The sequence below is a fragment of the Pseudorca crassidens genome, chromosome 2, assembly GCF_039906515.1.
Source record: "Pseudorca crassidens isolate mPseCra1 chromosome 2, mPseCra1.hap1, whole genome shotgun sequence".
Lineage (NCBI taxonomy): Eukaryota > Metazoa > Chordata > Mammalia > Artiodactyla > Delphinidae > Pseudorca > Pseudorca crassidens.
Window position 1 is genome coordinate 45,039,359 of NC_090297.1, and position 20,428 is coordinate 45,059,786.

General features: G+C 50.7%; 1 protein-coding gene across 1 annotated transcript; it reads right to left on the reverse strand.

Moving 5' to 3' along the window:
• Window positions 1-10,622: 10,622 nt before the first annotated feature.
• On the reverse strand, window positions 10,623-19,596 carry LDLRAD1 (low density lipoprotein receptor class A domain containing 1). Its single transcript, XM_067712400.1, has 6 exons — window positions 19,576-19,596; window positions 19,021-19,072; window positions 16,310-16,438; window positions 13,856-13,993; window positions 11,978-12,106; window positions 10,623-10,771 (listed from the first exon to the last, which is right to left on the reverse strand). Exons 1-6 carry the CDS (start codon window positions 19,594-19,596, stop codon window positions 10,623-10,625), a joined length of 618 nt encoding a protein of 205 aa, XP_067568501.1.
• Window positions 19,597-20,428: the final 832 nt, after the last annotated feature.

Below are 20,428 nucleotides of genomic sequence, written 5' to 3' on the forward strand. Positions count from 1 at the left end.
TATGAAATAGGAATAAATCAGACAAAGGACATACAAAACTGTACACTATAAAACTATAAACATTATAGTTTTGAGAAAACTTATGAGAAAAATTAAAGGCGAACTAATAAAGGGAGATATGTAATCACAGGTGAGAAGACTCAACAATGTTAAGATGTCAGTTCTCCCCAAACTTGATCTGTAATTTCAATGCAATCTCAATCAACATTCGAGCAGAACTTTTCTATAGGAATTGGCAAACTGATTCTAAAATTCATATGGAAATGCAAAGGAGCTAGAATAGCCAAAACAGCTTTGTGGGGGTAGGGAAATGGTAGGAGGACTAACACTACCTGATTTCAAGGCTTATTGTAAAGCAACGGGAATCATGACAATGTGATATCGGCAACAAGACTGACAAATAAGTCAATGGGACAAATAGACCACAAATATATGAGTTACCGTTTTTTTCTTAACGTAGATGCAAGAAAAATTCAATAAAGGATCGTCTGGGCTTCCCTGGTGGCACAGTGGTTGAGAGTCCGCCTGCCGATGCAGGGGACACGGGTTCGTGCCCCGGTCCGGGAAGATCCCACATGCCGTGGAGAGGCTGGGCCCGTGAGCCATGGTCGCTGAGCCTGTGCGTCCGGAGCCTGTGCTCCGCAAGGGGAGAGGCCACAACAGTGAGAGGCCCGCGTACCACAAAAGAAAAAAGGATCGTCTTTTCAACAAATAGTGCTGGAACAATTGGATTCCATGTGCGAAAAGAAAAACAAAAAGAATTTTGATTCATTACTTGCACCATATAAAAAATGAACTCAAAGTTGATCACAGACCTAATTTCAAAACCTAAAACACCAAGGTTGTCTCATAACTGCAGAGAGGTCAGGACAGATGTTCAGCTCTGTGAAAAGACTCTGAAAGCACTCATGGACTTCCCAGAAGCCTCTTCTTCCAGATGTGATATGTATTGGATAGCCATTCCAAATAGGAAATACTGATACTTTAAGCAGTTTGTTTAGACTATACTTACAGTTCTATCTAGGTCACAGCAGAATACCCTTACTGCAACTACACACCGAGTATCTGATTCCAAAACAGAGTAATTCAACATGGAGGATGAGGCATTGGAAACTTCTGGATTCTTTTTCTAGGCTTTAAAAATGCTTTACTGAACAAGTCTAATTACTCTATTTCTTTGCCAGAATTTCACCACTGGTTAAATGAATTCAGTAGCATTCACTTCAAAGTAATATTTTGAAGTTTAATTAATGAATGTCTTATTTATAAATCCTTACAAAGAACTGTTTGACTTCAAACCTTCAGGATGAAACCAAATTGAACTTGAATATTTTTTTGCCAGTTGCTTTTCAGATAAATGGTCTCTTTTTTCTCCCTGTGGAGAAATCAGCATAAACACTATTGGAATTTATCTAAACAAAAGAATGGAGTATTGTTAACATTCCATGATAAAATGGAATTTTTATTGGAAAGGGAAAAAAAAAACCTAAAACTATAAACCTTCTAGACGAACATATAAAATAAAATCTTTGTGACCTCGGGTTAGGCAATTATTTCTTAAATACAACACCAAAAGCATGATCCATAAAAGAAAAAATTTGATAAATGGGACTTCGTCAAAATAAAAAACTTTTGCTTTTTGAAAGACACTGTCAAAAGAATGAAAAGACAAGCCATAGACTGGAAGAAGTATTTGCAAATCATTATATGATAAAGGGTGTGTGTATTCAGAGTATATAAAGAGCTCTCAAAACCCAACAATCAAAAAACAAGCAATCTAATAAAATTTTAAAATATTTACACAAACCTTTCACCAAGGAAGATAAGCACATGAAAAGATGCCCAACATCATTAGTCACTGGGGAAATGCAAAGTAAAATCACAATGAGATGCTACCACACACCTATTAGAATAGCTAAAATTAAAAATACTGATTATACCAAGTGTTGACAAGGATATAGGGCAACTCAACTCTCCTACTCCAATGATGGGAATGTAAAGTGATACAACCACGTTAGAAAACAAGTCGTTTCATAAAAAGTTAAACATACACCTACCACATCCAGCCATTTACTTTCCAAGATAAATGAAAGCCTATGTCTGTTGCAGGAAGGGAGACCCCTTTCAGGGCCCGAGATTGGGCTCGAATACTCAGAAATGAATTGTCCAAAGAGACACACATGCTGACAAAGCAAGAGACTTTATTGGGAAGGGGCGCCCAGGTGGAGAGCAGGGGGGTTAGGGAACCCAGGAGGACTGCTTTGCCACGTGGCTCACAGTCTCGGGTTTTATAGTGATGGGATTAGTTTCCGGGTTGCCTCTGGCCAATCTTTCTGACTCAGGGACCTTCCTGGTGGCACACGCATCGCTCAGCCAAGATGGATTCCAGTGAGGAGGATCTGAGAGGTTGGTAGGACATATGGACTGGCTTCTCCTTTCTCCTTTTGACCTTTTCCGTATTCTTCCGATTGGTGGTGGCTTGTTAGTTCCGCATTCCTTACCAGGACCTCCTGTCGCAAGATAACTCAAACGGTTGCTGTGGTGCCTGGCCAGGGTGGGCGAATTCAGTCAGCGGTTCCCCTAACATGACCATGTAAAGACTTGTGTATAAATGTTCAGAGAAGCTTCACTTGTAATAGCCCAAACTTGGAATAACCTAAAATCTGTTAACAAATGAATGGATAAGTGAAGAATGCATTTCTTCAGCCTGGAATTCAAAAATCATGGTACATGCACACGATGAGATACTACTCAGCGATGAAAAGGAATGACTATGGGCATGCTACGACATGGATAAATCTTTATATGTTTTTTTTTTGGCTGCACCTCTCAACATGTGGGATCTTAGTTCCCCAACCAGGGATCGAACCCATGCCCCCTGCAGTGGAAGCTCAGAGTCCTAACCACTGGACTGCCAGGGAAGTCCTTGGATAAATCTCATAATAGTTATTCTGAATGAAAGAAGTCAGAGAGGCCAAAAAATAAGAGTATATGCTGTATGAGTTCACTTATATAACATTCTAGAAAAGTGAAAACTAATCTATACTGACAGAAAATCAGTGGTTGTCTAAGTATGGGAGTGAGGATCGGGGCGGGGTGAGAGTGAAGGATTACCAAGGGACACAAGAACTCTTGAGGGTGACGCACATGTTCACTATGGACATGAAACTATGTGATAGTTTCATGGGTATTTATCAATACATGTGTCAAAACTTATGAAAGTGTACATTTTAAATATGTGTAGCTTATTGTTTGTCAATTATACTTCAATGAAGCTGTTTTAAAAAAACTCACTGAACTATATACACTTACGATCTGTGTATTTCACTAATGTAAATTACAACTCAATAAATGTTTTTTTAAAAAAATGGAATCAAAGAAATCGCTTCTACCTGACCTGGAGTTGCTGGGTGACCCTCAGAATCCCAGTGACAGCTACCAGGCAGTGCCAGTTTGGGCTGGTCCCTTCCCTCTCTGCCTCTCTGAGAAGCAATGTCCGCCTATCAAAAGTCTGGCTGGGCTCTGAGCTCCTCGCCAGTTCTCTGAAGTCTGTGGTTTCGTTAGTCTAAGGATGAATGGAGAGTCCTGGGAAATGGTGATGGCAGAAGGTTAAACCAGACCAGATTTCCAGTCCAAACCCTGCGGTGAAGCCTGAGTCACTTTAAATTCCATTCATCTGTACCTGCATGTTTGCACAGCAAAGAACCTGTTGTACTTAAGGTACTGATCTTGGCGCAAAGACCAGGGAGGCTGGGAGATGGCAAATATTGACGCTCTATACCTAAGTTCTCTCTGCAGGCTGTGGCATTAAATCCCCTGCTCTGCTGATGTGAACCAAGGGAGGGGCCTGGCTGGCTGCCCTGGGCTCTGTGTCTTCCTGGACCTAGCTTATGGAATGCTGTTTGGGAGGTTGCTACAGCACCTGCTTCTTTGTGAAAGGAAGAACCAATAAAGCAGAAGAGAACAAACACCGTTCTTCTGCCAGCATAAGCCACCTCCTGTTTGCAGGCTGCCTCCCCCTGGCCTGGACTCCAGCTTCCTCTTCTAGGGCGTCCTGGCTAAGAAAGAGCGAGCCATCAAGGAGCGGGGATGGTGGGCTCTGGGTTTGAGCCCATCAAGCTTTGATCCTGACTCCACCCTTTAAAAACTGTGTGATCTTCGCCAAGCAACTTCATCTCTCTTAGCCCCTGTGAGGTACAAATAACCAAACCAGGTTCCTGGAATGGTTGTGAGGATAAGTGAAGATGGGATACAAGAGCTAAGACATGTACCAAATGCTCACTAAATATTGCCTGATGATAGTTGTGAACAGGGACTGTTGCCTGCCAGTGCAGTAAAAAAAGAATGTTGCCCACCATCCCAATCCTATAAAGATCAAGCCATTAGGTACGGCAACCTCCCACCAATGGTGTACCCTGAGGGGAATTCAGGATGGAGAAAACCAGAAAGCATTCTGTGCTTTGAATTAAGATACATATGTAAAGAATAATTTCAATGAACGCAGATCCTTTCATTTTTCCATACATAGAAAAGTGCCAAAATCTTTCATTTTTGATGTCTGCTCTTTGTGATTAGCAGTAATCTTTTGGTGTTAGACTACATGTTTTTGTTTTTTCGGCAAAAACCTCCTATATATCCTGGTTCCTCCCTTCCCTCTTCAGAGCAGTTCCTAGAACTGTCTGAGAGGCTGTCTCTTGGGCTATAGTCCTCAGTAAGGTCCCTGGATACAACTTAACTTGCAACTTTTAGTTGTGCATTTTTCTTCTATTGTCATATTCATTAAAGGCCCTCTCCTTTCTTCTGCTTGAAGCTTTACTGTTTCCCAGTGGCATTCACCTTTTGGACATCACTTTTCCCCCTAATGCCTGCAAAGTAGTTTGATCATGACATCCTTATTCCTGCTGTACAGAGGAGAGCCTTCTTTGCAGCCTCTCCTCAGACGGAGGAATCATATGTGTTTCTCCTGCTGAATACCTCGGCCAGAACCCGGAATCCAAGACTCTTCCTCATACTCCAGCCATGGGGGACAACTTCACGTGCCCTTAGGTGCCCCTCTTCCACTGGCCCCTGTGGCTCTTCAGCCTGGTCTGCCCAGTCCCTGGCTCCTTCATCACCCTGCTCAGACATCACTGCCACTGGAAGCTTCCCAGACCTCCTGAGACATAGCATGAAATAGCCAACTGCCGTGGCTAAGTGCCCAGACTCCTGGTGTTGTCAAACCCAAGTCCATGTGCCTGAGGCACAGTGAGGCCAGACAAATGGAAACAGAGTTTGGAGCAGAGAAAGGTTTATTTCAGGGCCAAGCAAGGAGAACAGGCAGCTCATGCTCCAGGCCCAAACTCCCCAATGGCTTTCAGAGGAGCATTTTTTTTTTTTTTTTTTTTTTTTTGCGGTATGTGGGCCTCTCACTGTTGTGGCCTCTCCTGTCGCGGAGCACAGGCTCTGGACGCGCAGGCTCAGCAGCCATGGCTCACGGGCCCAGCCGCTCCGTGGCATGTGGGATCTTCCTGGACCAGGGCATGAACCCGTGTCCCCTGCATCGGCAGGCGGACGCCCAACCACTGCGCCACCAGGGAAGCCCCAGGGGAGCATTTTTAAAGGCAACATTTGGGGGTGAAGCCTGCAGGATTCATGACTTTCTTCTCATTGATATGTTGTGAAGCAGCAGTGTGGTGTTTTAGGAATCCTAATCATCAACTTTCTGGTTCCGAACAGTCTGGGGTCTAGTGCTTGTGCTCAGCAGGTAGTCGCCATCCTCCACCTGAGTGCTCGGGGGCTTTCAGTTCCTGCAGAACAACTTAAAGATATGCAGCAGATTGTTACGTATATTCCTTGAAGAGGAACTAGGACTCTGTTTTCACTAAACTATTATCATTACTTTTCCTGTTTAACTGCTTTTCCTGTGTTTCTATATTCCCACACATCCCTAGTTAGTAACTGCTGGAATCTGCTCTTTGGAACTCAGGGAAGGCCTAGGAGACTAAGCAAGAAATGAGGGGGCGGGGCATGGAAAGGGTTCCCCCTCCCCTTCCTGGGAGGCCCTGCAGGGTTCTTCTCAGTTTCCCTGGCTCTCCCCTTACCAGCCATACACACTTGCACAAGCTGCCTGGCCTCTCTAAGCCTCATAGAAACACAGTACCACCCTCAGAGCCTTGTTGGAGGATGAGAGGTAAAGCTCCTACGTAGCATAGTGCCCGGCTCACAGTAAGAGCTCAGCAAGGGCCAACTGTGGGCACCTAGAAAGCTGGCTTTTGGTCTTCCCCCTGCTACTGACACGCTGAATGGACTTGGGGAAAGTTGGTCTCAGCTTTGGTTTCTCCATCCTGTAAAATGAAGAATCTTAACCCCATGGGCCTGTTAGGGAACCGTTGACTGAAACCGCCTGCCTTGGCCAGACACGGTGATAACTACTCATGGGTTGTCTCACAACAAGAGGTCCCACCAGGAAGGACCCTGAGTCAGACCAAATATGGGCCAAGCAAGATGACTGGCCAGAGACAACCCTGAAATTAACCCTATTACCATAAAACCTGAGACTGTGAGCCACGTGGCAGAGCTGTTCTCCTGGGTTCCCTTACTTTCCTGCTCTCCGCCCAGGCGCCCCTTCCCAATAAAGTGTTTTGCTTTGTCAGTATGAAACCGTGCACCTCAGGCTGGGATGTGAACCCATGTGCCGGGACTCAAACCCTGCCAAAACCCAGATTGGGACTTGAACCCACACTGCCGGGACTCAAACCCAGCCAAAACCCATAGTATTCCAACTGAGATCACACACCTGGTTTCAGGACTTAATGAAGCTCAGCTTCTTGATGTCTCATCGCAGAAAGAATTCAGTGAGAGACAAAGGAATAGGTAAGAAGTGGATTTATTTAGAGAGAAACACACTCCACAGACAGAGTGTGGGCCATCTCAGAAGGTGAGAAAGGCACCAGGGTATGGGGTTGTCAGCTTTTATAGGGCTGGGCAATGTCATAGGCTAATGAGTGGGAAGAGTATTCCAGCTATTTGGGGAAGGGGCGGGGATTTCCAGGAATTGGGCCACCGCCCACTTTTTGATCCTTATGGTCGGCCTTGGAACTGTCATGGTGCCCGTGGGTGTGTCATTTAGCTTTCTGATGTGAGCGTATACTGAGGCTCAAGGTCTAGTGGAAGTTGACTGGTCCTCCATCTTGGACCCATTTGGTTCTAATCAGTTTATGTCATGTCCTTGGGCTATGTTGTTCTTTGAAAGGTTGTGCCCTAACCCCTTCCCTCCTATTCCAAGTACACATGTCTCCTCAGACAATTCATTTCCAAGTGTTAGAAAAGAGGCCCACTCTCAGGCCCCGGAAGGGGTCCCCTTCCTGCAACAGGCCCACAGATGGGCTTGGTAGGGAGGGGAGGGCAGAATTATGTGCAACCCGTGGTGCCAGTGCCTCTGGGCATTTTTCTGAGAAAGCCACAGCCCAGTGAAGAAGCCCAGGAATGGATGACCACTGAGGTCTCCCTGTCTCTCTTGCGGGGACCAACTGCAGCACCACCAGCCCCTGGCAGGAACTGGGCCTCTCCTACACCTGAACCACCGAGGCTGACTGATCTTGAAACAGCAGGGAAGTGGGCAGGGCACAACCTATAATAGACTGACATAGCCCTTGAGGATAGAACAAACACTGGTTAGAACCGTTAGGTCCAAGATGGTGGAAGATTCAACTTCCAGTGGACCTTAAGCCTCATCATACACTCATTGTAATATATTAGCAAATGCTAAATGACACACCCACAGGCGCCATGACAGTTCCAAGGCTAACCATAAAATGTCAAAAAGTGGGCGGTGGCCCGATACCAATCTCTGCCCGTTTCCCAAAATAGTTGGAACAATCCTCTCATTCGTTAGCCTATGAATTTACCCAGCGCATAAAAACTAACCACCCCATATTTCGGGGCCTCTCGCCTTCTGAGATGGCCCACACTCGTCTGTGGAGTGTGCTTCTCCCAGGGCCATTCTCAACTTTTGAGATGGACCACATTCTGTCTATGGAATATGTATCTCTCTAAATAAATCCACTTGTTACCTATCACTTTGTCTCTCACTGAATTCTTTCTGCCAAGAGACATAAAGAACCTGAGTTTCGTTAAGTCCTGAGACCAGGTATGCGATCACAATGAAAAGACAGAGGGTTCAAATCCCAATGTGAGTGGTGCAGTTTCAGCATGAGCAAACATAGGCTCCCTCTTCCTTGGCCTCTCCCCAGTGACCTTGTTTTCAACGACTGATGCTCAGGGTGTCAGGAACATGTTGGTATTTGAATGCTGGAATGCGTTTCTGAAACTTTTCTTGTTCCTCAGGGGTCAGTCAGCTCAACTCTCTTGTCCTCTCTCAGGCTTCGGGGCCCCTGCTGTCCTCATTCTCCCTACTTCCCTCCCCCGCCGCCCACACACACACATGTTCCACCAGTAAATAGCCCTTGATCATCCTCTCTTCTCTGCCCACTTGGTCATGCCCTGGCATGTTCTTCTTGGACTTTTGTAATTAAAGGTCACTAGCTCCAGGTGACTTCCTTGCTTACCATGTTTTGATGACACCCACTGCCCTTAGGATGAAGTGTGACGCATTATGCCCTTCCAGGACCATGTCCTTGCCCACCGCCTCACCTCCTACTGTTCTATTGCTTTGGCCATGTGGTCTGCTGGGCATTCCCACGCCTTTCTTCCGGAGGCCCCTCAGCCGGAAATGCCTTCTCCTCCACCTGTACCACCGGAAATTCTCCTGCCCTCCAGAGCCAGCCCAAATGCCCCTCCTCTGGGAAGGAGCGGCTGCTCTGGGTCAGTCTTCAGAACCAAGGATGCCCTGAGTGTGCCCGTAGTACCTCACTTGTGCTGCACTTGGAGGGAAACTCAGCCGAAGATGCCAGAGCCCATTGCTGAGCCTCCCCCAGGCAGGATCACTGAGGCATCCCGTTCCGGGAACTGATCTTCAGGTCATCAGAGCCCCAAACGCGATTGTGTCCTGGCTCCCGAAGGCCCCTCCTTGGCGCCTTCAGCCCAGCATTTTCTGCTGTCCCATCCCGCCTCCCAGTGTGAGGTGCCTCCTCCGTGGGACCCTGTGCTCCTCCAGTGTTGGACCCAGGCCTGCTCACTCCTGGGTGCCTGGCGCCCGGCTTGGCACAGAGCAGGCGTACAGAGACTGTTTAGTGTGTGAGTGAATGAATTAACGTGGCAGTGAATGAACTAGAGCTCACCCGTCTCTCTTGGTGCCCATATTTATTTCAAAACTCACGTGAGCCTGATACACAGAACTGATTTTATTAATTTCCAGTGGGGATATGTCCGTCTCCCTCAACAGGAGTCCCTTATTGGCCAGATTCCAAGTCCATCTTTCAGAATAAGCGTGGGACGCTTTCTGACCCTCAAGCTACCTTTTTATTTGTTTTTTGTTTTATTTTGCGGTACGCGGGCCTCTCACTGTTGTGGCCTCTCCCGTTGCGGAGCACAGGCTCCGGACGCGCAGGCTCAGCAGCCATGGCTCATGGGCTCAGCCGCTCCACGGCATGTGGGATCTTCCCAGACCGGGGCACGAACCCGTGTCCCCTGCATCGGCAGGCGGACTCTCTACTACTGCGCCACCAGGGAAGCCCCAAGCTACCTTTTTAAATACACGACAGAGACTCTGCCTCCACCCTGGCCAAGATAGAGTCACACTGGTAGATGGAAAGACTTTGGGGTTGGGACACCATGGATGGTATTTGAGTCCCAGTTCCAGCCCTTACTCTGCTGTATGATCCTGGTTATTTCTCCCTCTGGGCCACAGTTTCCTCATCTGTTTAATGGGGATATCCATCCTTGCCTGCCTGGGTGCTGTGAAGCTGGAAATGTATGCCAAGAAACAACTCCTTCACTCAGGCTCCGAAACCAAAATACAATCCCTACTTGAAGGAACCTGGGCTGTTTTGTTGGGCAGCTGGTCACGGGGTGAGGGTGGGAGTGGTTGGGAAGAGAAGGGATGGACAGGGGGTGGGGGAGGGGCTCCTCAAGCTGTTCTTCCTACAGCTCAGAGCTTCCTGGGGTGGCTTCCTAGGGGCAGGATGACAAGTACCCTGTCTCATGTGCATCTCATGTGATCCATCAGTGGGACCTGCTAGGATTACTGAGCTGAGAAAACACTGAGGCTGCATCCAAGCCTAGGAATATCTGCCTTAGGTACCAAAAGGGCAGGAAGTGGCATATACTTCATATATGTGCCATCCATAAGGGCTAAATTCTCAGCTTGGTGTTTAAGCCCAAGACTTATCTTTTCTCCAAGGGGTGACAAGGTCAGTATCTGCAAGCCTGTCTTGGAGTGGAGGAGCAGATTTCCTCTGTGCGGCACCAGAGGCAGGCCTCCGATCATGGAAGCGTATTCCCTTCGTCTTTGTTAGGAGTTGCCTAACATGGTAGTGAGCTCCCCGTCACTGGAAGAATTCAAGCAGAGGCTGAAAAACTTGAAAGCAGGAGAGGCAATTCCTATTCAGAGACAACTGTGTGTAGATCCCACTACATGATCTCGAAGGCTCCTTCCTGCCCTTGTGTACTTGGATTCATAGCACATGTGACAGGTTATCAGTGCCATTCCAAATAAGCCTCCCACTCTGGCCTGGGTGACCCATTCAGGGTCCAGGACAGGAGTACTCATCAGACCAGTCAGAGCAGTGCTGCACGTGATCACGGCAGAGGCTCCTGGGGATACAGCTGCAATATTTGAAGACGGTCGAGGGACAGCGCCACCAGCCAGGGCCGCAGGGCGGGCACACAGTCACTGGGAAGACAGAAGAGCAGCTGCTCTGTCCTGGAATGCCCCATGCACCAGGGCACTCTTTAGCTCTGAAACCTACCATTGCCTCCACAGCCCTGCCCCATCTGACACGGGTTGACTATATTCCTTATTTCCCTGGAGAAGAGAGAATCTAGACTCCCCAACTCATAGGCTGTGCGACCTCAAGCAAGTCTCTCTGTCTGAACCTCAGTTTCCTCATGTGCTCAAGGTTGTTATCAAGGAAGATAGGCAGAGTGCCAGGCCGACAGTCAGTGTTCAGTTACTAGTGGGCGCATATAGTCTCCCATCCTTCTCTCTCACCTTGATTCGGTCCCACCAGCCCATTTATGATTCCCTGAGGGCACCTCGCAGACCTCCCTCCTTTGCCCTGGACCCTGGGCCTCCAGCATTCTTCCCTGCACATCCAGCCTCTGCCTGTTGAAACCCTGTCCATTTTTTAAGGCCTGCTTGAATACTGCGTCTTCTGAGAAGTCTCCCTTGATGATTACTTCTCCTATCCACCCCCTCCACAAAAAACCTCTCCAGGACCCCAGCACTTCCTTTTGGCATCATCATGATGTGAGTCCTGGGGGTGGGACATATGTTTGACTCCTGACTGTGCCCCAGCAGAACCTGGCACCAGGCCAGCCCCCAACAGTGCTCAGAACATGTTTGTGGGTTGAACACTGGGGAAGAAATTGAAAGGAAACTCTGGAGCAGTGAAAGAACTCGTCTTAGAGTCAGGAAACCTGGGTTTACACCCAAGCCCCCTTCCTATCACTCATCATATTAAGTCACTTCTCCTCTCTGGTCTCAGTTTACCTACATATAAACTGGGGCCAGCGATTCCTGCCTTCCTTTCCTCACCGGGTTGTTGGGTGGTGCAGAGAAGATGAAGGAAGCCCAGGTTCAAACCCCGGCTGGGCCATGTACATACTCCTTACATGACTGCCCTCTGGGTCCCAGTTTCCTCATCTGCGACCCTGAAAGCAAGTTTCGCACCACAGAAGAATAACTCTCCAGAAGGAGCCCCTTGGAGTGGTAGTGAGCACCCTACCACTTGAGGCATTCAAGGAGGAGTGGAAAACTTCTTCCTAGGATGCAAGAAGGGGATGCAGGGGGAACTTTGGAGATTCTCTCTGTTTAACTTCTGCCCTCTGGCCACTGCCTGGCCACCTGCCCCAGCCAAGTTTGTGCCCAGACCCCTACCTGGGCTCAGTTCATCTGAGCAGTCCCCACAGTTGTTGATCCCATCACACTTTTGGTCTGAGTAGATCCAGGAAGCGGGGTCTCCGCAGTGAGCCACGAGGAAGCCCGGGAAGCTCTGGGGCGTGTCTCCTACAGAGGGAGAGATGAGGCAGGAGGAAGTCCACATCTGGCTGCAGCTGCCTCAGGACTATCTGGAGGTAGATTGTCCTGGCCACCCTGGCAGCTGTCAAACTCGGGGTCACTGCCCATCTATCCAGGAAGGGCAAAAGGAGGTTTCTTGGGGAGGAGGTCGTCAAGGTGAGAGGAGGGTTCTTTCCCTGTTCACCCAATAGAATGCCCAGAGCCACTTCTCCCTTCTCAGCTCTTGCGCCTTCCCACTCCACACCATTGCTTGCTTTATTCCTCCCTCCAGAAAAGTCCTCCTTGACACTTGTCCAAAACCATTCCACCTGCAAGTCCAGGCTCAAGTTCCTTCACCTCCAGGAAGCCTCCTCCGACTGGAACGTAACAAGAATAAATATGAAGCCTTGCACTTGGGTCCCAGAACTCAGGGAATGTGGGATCACATGCTTTGTGAAAGAGAGTCAGAGTATCTTTCTTGAAAGTGGGTTCTGTGTTAGACGGCAGTGTGACAGGTATACCAAAAATTAACACAAACTCAGGCCACATCATTAGAGGTATAACCCAGACTTGGGAGGGGAAAAGCCTTTGTTCCTTGGACTCACCAGAGCCAGCAGAAGTGTCATGGATGCTTCTGGGGCCAGTCCAGGGAGAGGGACATGGGCATTTGGTATGTGTTCTGTAGAATGCTGGTGGAGTGGGGAAGAGCAATCATAAGGGGGTGACTGGGAGTTCAGAGGGTGGCCTGGGTAAGAGGACACTCATGGGGGACAAGAAAACAATCTCCAAATCCATGCAGTGGCATCATCATGGGAGACAGATTGAAATGTGGTTCTTGGGGTGCAGGGGTTAACGAGAGGGCAGAGTTGGAACCAACCAAGGATGCTACTGGGAGGCAGCTCTAAACTCCGTACAAGGGAGACGTTCCCATGGAAAACCCAGGCAATGACGGGAGCAGCTGCCTCAAACTGTAGTGAGCTTCCCATCCTGGGAATGTGCAAGCAGAGGCAGAGGGGATTTGGGCATGAGCTGGGACATGGACTAGATGACCTTTAAGATCTCTTCTGGTCTTGAGGGTCCATGATGCAATGACCCTACCCCCGTAAGCTACCCCATCCCACCACTCCGACTCACCAGGCTCTCTCCCTCCTCTGTGGCAAGTGCCACGCTCCTCTCTTGAGAACTGTCAGATCTCTAAGGTCTGGGACCAGACCTTCCCATTCATTCACTCATTTCATCATTTATTCAGCAAATCATTCTCGATACCTCTCTGTGCAGTGCCCTGCACCAGGCACTGGGCCCCAATATCAAGCAGATTAGGTTTGCCCCATAGGAGTTCACAGTCTGATGGGGGTGGCAAACATGCCAATTGAGAGTGACAACCGGTGTGACTAGGGCTGGGGTGCAGGGAAGCACAGGAGTTGTGAGAGCCCAAACGAGGGAACGTAATTTAGTTTGGGTGTCAGGGAAGGCTTCCTGGAGGAGGTAGCACTTGAAATCTGCCTTGAGGGTTGTACACAGGTTCTCTGGACATGGAGATGCACAGAGTGGAGGCATCTCCTAGTGTGGGTACATGTGTGTGCGTGTGAGTGGGACAGGATGGGGGAAGATGTTCCTGGCTGAGGACAGCATATAAGCAAAGGCCTGAGGACATCAGGGTACCTGGTATGTTCAGGGGTGGTCGAGCTTCAGTATGACTGCAGGGAGAGCTGGAGTTGGGAGAGGCAACTCCCAAGGGGCCCTGGAGTAACTACTCACGGCACAAGGCCTCCTCCTCGTCCTCGCCGTGGGCACAGGTGTGGACGCCATCACAGACCCTGCTGGCTGGGATGCAGCTCCTCCGGTCGTGGCATAGGAAGCCCGTCCTGTTCATCTGTGTCACACAGGGCTGGGCCCCTGAGTGGGCAGGGCGAGCCCCGGAAGGGTCAAGGGTGGTGTTTACAAGGGCATCACCAAGTTCTCCCCACTGAGCCCCACCTGAGCTGGGGTGAGAGGCTGGGGCAGTGGGGAGGACACTGGGCTCAGCGTCAGAGATGGAGTCCAAGCCCCAGCTCAACCACTTGCCAGCTGTGTGACCATGGGCAAATGACCCAACCTCTCTGTGCCTCAGGTTCCTTTCTGCAAGATAGGGATCATAGCACACACTCCACAGGACAGTTGGGGAGATTACATAAAAGCCTCTGTGTGTGGGCTTCCCTGGTGGCGCAGTGGTTGAGAGACCGCCTGCCGATGCAGGGGACACGGGTTCGTGCCCCAGTCTGGGAGGATCCCACATGCCACGGAACGGCTGGGCCCGTGAGCCATGGCCGCTGAGCCTGCGTGTCCGGAGCCTGTTGCTCCGCAACGGGAGAGGCCGGGGCAGTGAGAGGCCCGCGTACCGCAAAAAAAAAAAAAAAAGCGTCTCTGTTTGAATAACCCTAGAGAGAATGCAGAGAAAGTCATGGTTTATTGAATGACTGTCTCACGGGAAGTTCCTGAGGACAGTGCTCAAGTCAGTGAAGTGGCTTTCACAGTGGGGCTCCTGGTGCAGGTGAAGGTGTCAGAGGCAACGTCCTGGGGCTGGCTGGGGACCGTTATGCCACAATCCCTTACATCTGGGACAACTTTACGGGCTGCAAAGCGCCTTCACATTTTTATTTATTGTTTCCCCAAAAACCTCTGTGAGGTGTCATCATTAGCCCCATTTCCTAGATGAGGAAAGTAAAACTCAGAGAGGTGCGACATGCCCGGCCACACGGCTAATAACCCAGGCTGCTGCCTCTGCTCTTTCCTGAGGCCGGGTCGCCTCCCCAGCGTCCAGGAATGGTGGGGACCATCTGAGTGTCCATCCTTCTGAGAGTCTGCCCTTCCATCCCACTGCAGGGAACACCCAACCCTGGGGCTTCCCCCAAAGAATTAGGGGAGAGAAACTGACAGACGGACTGGGAGGTCCGGCTCCGCAGGCTGTGCATGTGTACACGCAGGAGTGCAGGTTGGACGTGGGAGCGGGTTTGTGCCTGTGTGTTTGTGCACATGTGAACCACGGCTCATCTCCTGGAACTGCCTCAGCTAGTGTGAGGGGGCGGACCCTCAGAGATAGTTACATTGTCACACACACACAGCTGCTCACACAGACATACATCAATACACTCGCACATATACAGACGTGTACACACACGGGCACACACACACAGATATGTAGCTGCATACACAGGCATGTGCATAGATACCTGCACACACACGTACACGCACACATAAACACACAGACACACAGGACATACATGCAGGCAGCTCCTTGCGTGCTCACACCTATCCCCAGTGCCCATGCTCAGGCATGTAGGGTACTGTGGATTTTACCCCCACTCCACCTGTCCCCTTAGCACCTCCTGCTAGGCGACAGAGCCATCTCTCAGAAAGGTAGGTCTGCTGACACCCTGCCCCCAGCTTAATCCCCGCCCGTGGCTCTCTGGATGGTGACCTCCCTCCCCATTGCAGCCTTTGAGGCCCTGGACCTCGGCCCCACCCACTGCTCTGTCCTTCGTGTCCACTGACCTTCTCCTCACATTTCCTCCCATCCCAGGGACTCTGCACAGGGTGTTCCCTGTGGTTTTCCTGCCACCCCTTCCACTAATCAATCCCACTTTCCCTTCATGCCTCAGCCCCCTTTCGCTGCTCAAGGAGCCCTTCCTGACTCCTGGACTGGGTCAGAGCCCTGCTCCAGACTCTCAGAGCCCCCACTAACCCTGCCTTACTGTACTTATTGGATTAATATCCGCCTCACTCTCCAAACTGTTAGCTGCGTGATGGCAGGGTTGGTGTTGGGGCTCACCACTGAAGTCGGGCCTCAGGGATATGTTGGACAGGCCCCTGTCCTCTGTGGCGAAGGCAGACATGCAGATGGATGGCACCACCCAGGGTGGGCAGACTCGGGGAAGAGGAAGTGTGAGAGTTATGGGAGCTGAGACAAGGCTCCTAAACCAGGCAGGCAGGGAGGTCTTCCTGGAGGAGGTGGCATCAGAGCTGGGTCCTCTCAATAGCTCATGCTTATAGATGTGCAAATGGAAGCTCAGAGATGTGTATATGTCAGTGTCTGTGTGTGTCTGCACATGCACCCTAAGGAACTGTCCAAAAGTCATTTCATGGAGAAGCCAGGCAGGATCAGTTTTCCCCCATCTCTCTGTGTCCCCCTCCCCTCCCAACAAGTCTGACCCACCCTCTGTTGCCCACCCTGACCTGGCATGCGAGGTGGGGGTCCAAGGATGGCGACCAGGGCAATCAGGGCTGCAAGAGTTGCCAGCAGGAGCATCAGGAAGGCTGAGAGGCAGGCCCCTCGGCACGAGCAGCAGAAAGGGCTCTGGTCTGCTGTGTGGGGTGGGAAACCAGTGATGGAGCAGCCAGTGCTGGGGCCCAGAGATTCCCTGCCCTGACCACTACTAGTGGTCCCTACCCACTGGGGTCGTGGAGGCAGGACAGTCTTCCCTGGAGGAGAGGGCTCCCAAGCCCACCATTATGTTCTCGGCTCTGCCTGTGGGCCACCCCCACCAAACACCTGTCTCTGGCCCAGGTCCAGTTGCTGGTGAGTGGCAGTCAGAATGAGGGTCCCAGGTCTCTGCTCCACCCCCCTCACCCTCCTGTCCTTCCATGAGGCTGTCTCCTCAGGAGGAAGAGAGAGATGTACACCTGCGTATCAAGCCCCCACCATGGGGCAGAGACCAAAGCAGGCCTTTCATAGCCATTATTTGTAGTTTTCAAGACAACATTTATTTTATAAATGAGGAGACTGAGGCTCAGAGAAGAAAAGGTTCAGGTCACATTGTGTGCAGCTGGGATGTGAATCCACACCTATTTGCCGCCCAAATGGGTGCCCTTTCCACATGCCAACTGATTGCTCATTCTGGAGCCCGTCAGGATGCTGATTGGAATCCCAGCTACACCACTTTCCAGTTGGGCCACAATGAAAAGCCACTTTACTTCTCTGTGTCTGTTTCCTCAAGTGGAAAATGGGGGTCATAATGCCTACCTTAGAGTTGTTGAGCAGATTAAGCTAGGTATTGTATCAGAACAGTACTTGGGACATAGTAAGTGCTGTAAAGGTTTTAGCTACTATTTATGTTTACTGAACATCTACTATGTGCCATTCTGTATCTGGAGTACTGTGGAAATAGGTGATGTCTTCCTCCTTTAACTGAGTTCGATCCTTTAATATTTGCTTGCTTGTGAAATAATGAAACAAAGTCTTCTTGGGATCCTACTAGATGCCCTGCTCTGTAGAGGACACAAAAGCAGTCACAGCTCTGATCCCCTCGCCCTCCAAAAGCTTGTAGTTGCACTTAGAAGACAAGATATAGACAGGTAAAAAGAAGAGTGTGGGGACTCCTGCTGTCCTCTGGGGCACAATTATCTCAGAGAGGGGGAAGGAGCAGGTCTGATGCATCTACGTCCCCAGGATCCAGCCTGGGGACATAGTAGGCAGGCACACAGTAGGCACTTTCTGAATACTCTGATCTAGAGATCCAGGAAACAAGGGAAGGGCCCAATTCAGGTCAGTTCAGGTCATTTCCATATAATCCATTCACATTTCCAGAGCTGCCTACTCTGTACTCAGACTATACTTGTACACCAGCTGCTCACAGAGCCAGGCGGCAAGTGTGGTTAAGAAAGCGTGAACAAGGTGTCATGGTGCTTGAAGGAGGGTGGGATTTCCACAGGCAGGCGAGGGGAAGGTGCAAGGAGAGGGCACTCCAGGCAGAGAGTGCCTGGATGGCATATGGGGACAGCAAGTGGCCCTGTGTGTCCGGAGCCCGGAGTGGGCATGCATTGGGAAGGGAGACGATAGCCGATTTATGCTGTAGGAGATGCAGCATAAATCTAAAACCCATATTCCCTGCAGCCTTAGTCCGCGGCTCCCTTGTAAACTCAGGTAACCAGGGAGACAGCGGGAAGGCTGGCAAGAAGCAGCATCCTGGTTGGCCAAGCAGCCAACTCCTCAAACATTTGTGCAGCACAGGCCGGGTGGGTGGGGTCACGGGAGAGCCTCGGGGCCCACGGCCAGATGAAGGCTGCACTTCAAAGCCTGAAAGCCCTTAGGTGCCGATGCCCCAGGGGACAGATGGGGAAGGGAGGCCATTTTCCCACATCATGCCCACCGTGAGCCAGGCTTGAAATAAACAAGCGCCAGTGTGGAGCAGCAAAGGCACCGGGGCTCTGCAACCAGAGGGACCCTGATTCGAATTTGAACCCTGCCTCCCTCCTCCCATCCGTGTGGGATCCCAGCTTGGCTGAGCTACCTTCACCTCCCTTCACCTCAGCTGCCTCATCTGTTATTGCCCCCTAAGAGGAGCCCCTCTCAGAGCTGTCCTGAGGGTTGAAACAGGCCCTGCGATGCCGGGCACATAACAGTAGCTACCTCTCTGGGGCTGTTTCCTTAAGCGATCAAATGAAGGCCGAGATTGGAAACACATAGCAGTTCTTAATAAATGTGTTCTTTCCTTCCTTTATTCCACAGAGGTAAAGCAAGCTGTCCTGGTCGCAAGGTGAGCCAGTGGCCAAAAGCAGGTGCTAAGTAAGTGCGTACTCCTGCCTATTTTATCCCTCAGAGGTAAAGAGAATCACCAGGCCACCCTCTGAGCCAGGGCTCGACTCCAGAGCTCTTTCCTCTATAGGTTACCGGGGGCGCTGTATGTGGCTCTGTGCCTGTGAGGTGGGCAGCACACAGTAGGTGCTCCACACATGCTTGTGCAAGGAGAGAATGAACCACCCTGTTAAACAAACGGCTGTCATCATGGTTGGCCAGGATGCTGGGAGCAAGGGGACATCAGCAAGGGGACAGAGGTCTGAGAGAGCGGGAGCCTTAGGGAGCCCCCTTTATGTCTCTGTAGCAACGGTCCAGCTTCAAGGGAGCCCCACGTTGGGGAGGGACTGGCCCCAGGCCCTCCGTCCTTTACCTTGCCTTCTGGGGAGGGCTTTGCTTCCAGCGGCAGCAGCATTGCCATCCCCCTGCCCAAGAGAACAGAGTGAGGGGTGGGCTGAGGTGAGGCGAGGTCCAGCCTCAGGGAGCCAGACTGAAAAGTCTTTCAGATGTGTCACCAAGAGCCTCGGGGGAAGCCACGGGCCCTCCCACTCCAGCATGCTGAATGCCCCAAACTCATCACGTCCACTTCACGTTCCCACACCCATGCCTGTACTGTGCCCTGGAAGGCCTTTTCCTCCACTGTCCACTTGGCAAACATTCATCCTTCAAACCAGCTCAGGCGGCTCCCCTTGGAGAGGATCCCTCTGATATCCCCTCCCATAATGTCGATCGTTCTCTCCCTTGGCCTCTTCTCCCCTCCCAGCACTTATCACCTGAACCGTGTTCCTGGTTCACCTGTTGGGTCCCCGTAGAGAGCCTCCAGGGTGGTGGAGGACCGGAGTCACCTCAGTGTCTCCCCTCTTTACTGCCCACCCTTAGCCTGAGGTTGGCTCCCCCTGGTCAGGAGCTGTCTCAGGGCAGCTCTTACCTGGGGGAAGATCTTGTTCATGTCTCCGGCTCCCGGCTCCAGTCTCCGGGCCCTGGGTGGGTGCAGAGAACTCAGCGCAGGTTCCCTACCTGTCACCAGCGGCAGCCTGGAGGAGGGATGACAGCAGGCCTCGCCTGGCCGCACCCTCCCTGTGGGCAGGCCCCTCCCAGGCTGCCTCCCAGGCTGCGGAAAGGGCAGCAGGGCCCTGCTCCTGCCTGGCCCTTCCCCACTCTGCAGTCTGACAGCGACACTTCAAGGTTGGAGTTCTCATCCCCATGTTATAGGCGGAGAGTCTGAGGTTCATAGAGGGAGAAACTGCCCTCAAGTCACACAGTGTGGGTTTGGTGGGGGCATTAACCCAGGAATTTTTCAGGGTGTGATTTTTCCTCCACATCAATTATGAGACTGGAGGATATCAGGCCCCGCAACTGCATGAAGATCCAGGCAGAAATACGCAGGATTAACGTTCCAGTGGCTAAAAAGCAGGGGTCATTTTTTTTCATTGATGTTTGTTCAATTAAATATGTAACCTAGGTGGAAAGAATATGCATTTCCCACTAAAATTATAAAGCAAATATAATTTTAAATTATTTTCTTTAAAAAAGTGGCCATGTACTTTAAATTTTTCCGGAGATGATGCCTGTGATGGGGGAGGGGTGGGGGCAGGTTGCTTCCCTGAATAATGCCTTCTACCAATTCAGCTCATCCCTCTGCTGAGGAGACCAACAACCTGGGAGCTTAAGGGTCTGGTTGGAAGCCCTGGACCAAGGGACGAGTGGTGTCCACTTCCAGAAGTGAGCTTGGGGGCTCCAGGGAGGGTCCCTCTGTACGTAGGCTGCCTCTGATGCCCATG

Coding starts and splice junctions, on each gene's coding strand:
- LDLRAD1 (XM_067712400.1), bottom strand. CDS start 19,596: ATGAACAAGATCTTCCCCCAG. Junction 16,439..19,020: donor AGCCCTCCCCAGAAGGCAAG/GTAAAGGACGGA, acceptor CACCCCACACAG/CAGACCAGAGCCCTTTCTGC. Junction 12,107..13,855: donor CGAGGAGGAGGCCTTGTGCC/GTGAGTAGTTAC, acceptor CTCCCTCTGTAG/GAGACACGCCCCAGAGCTTC.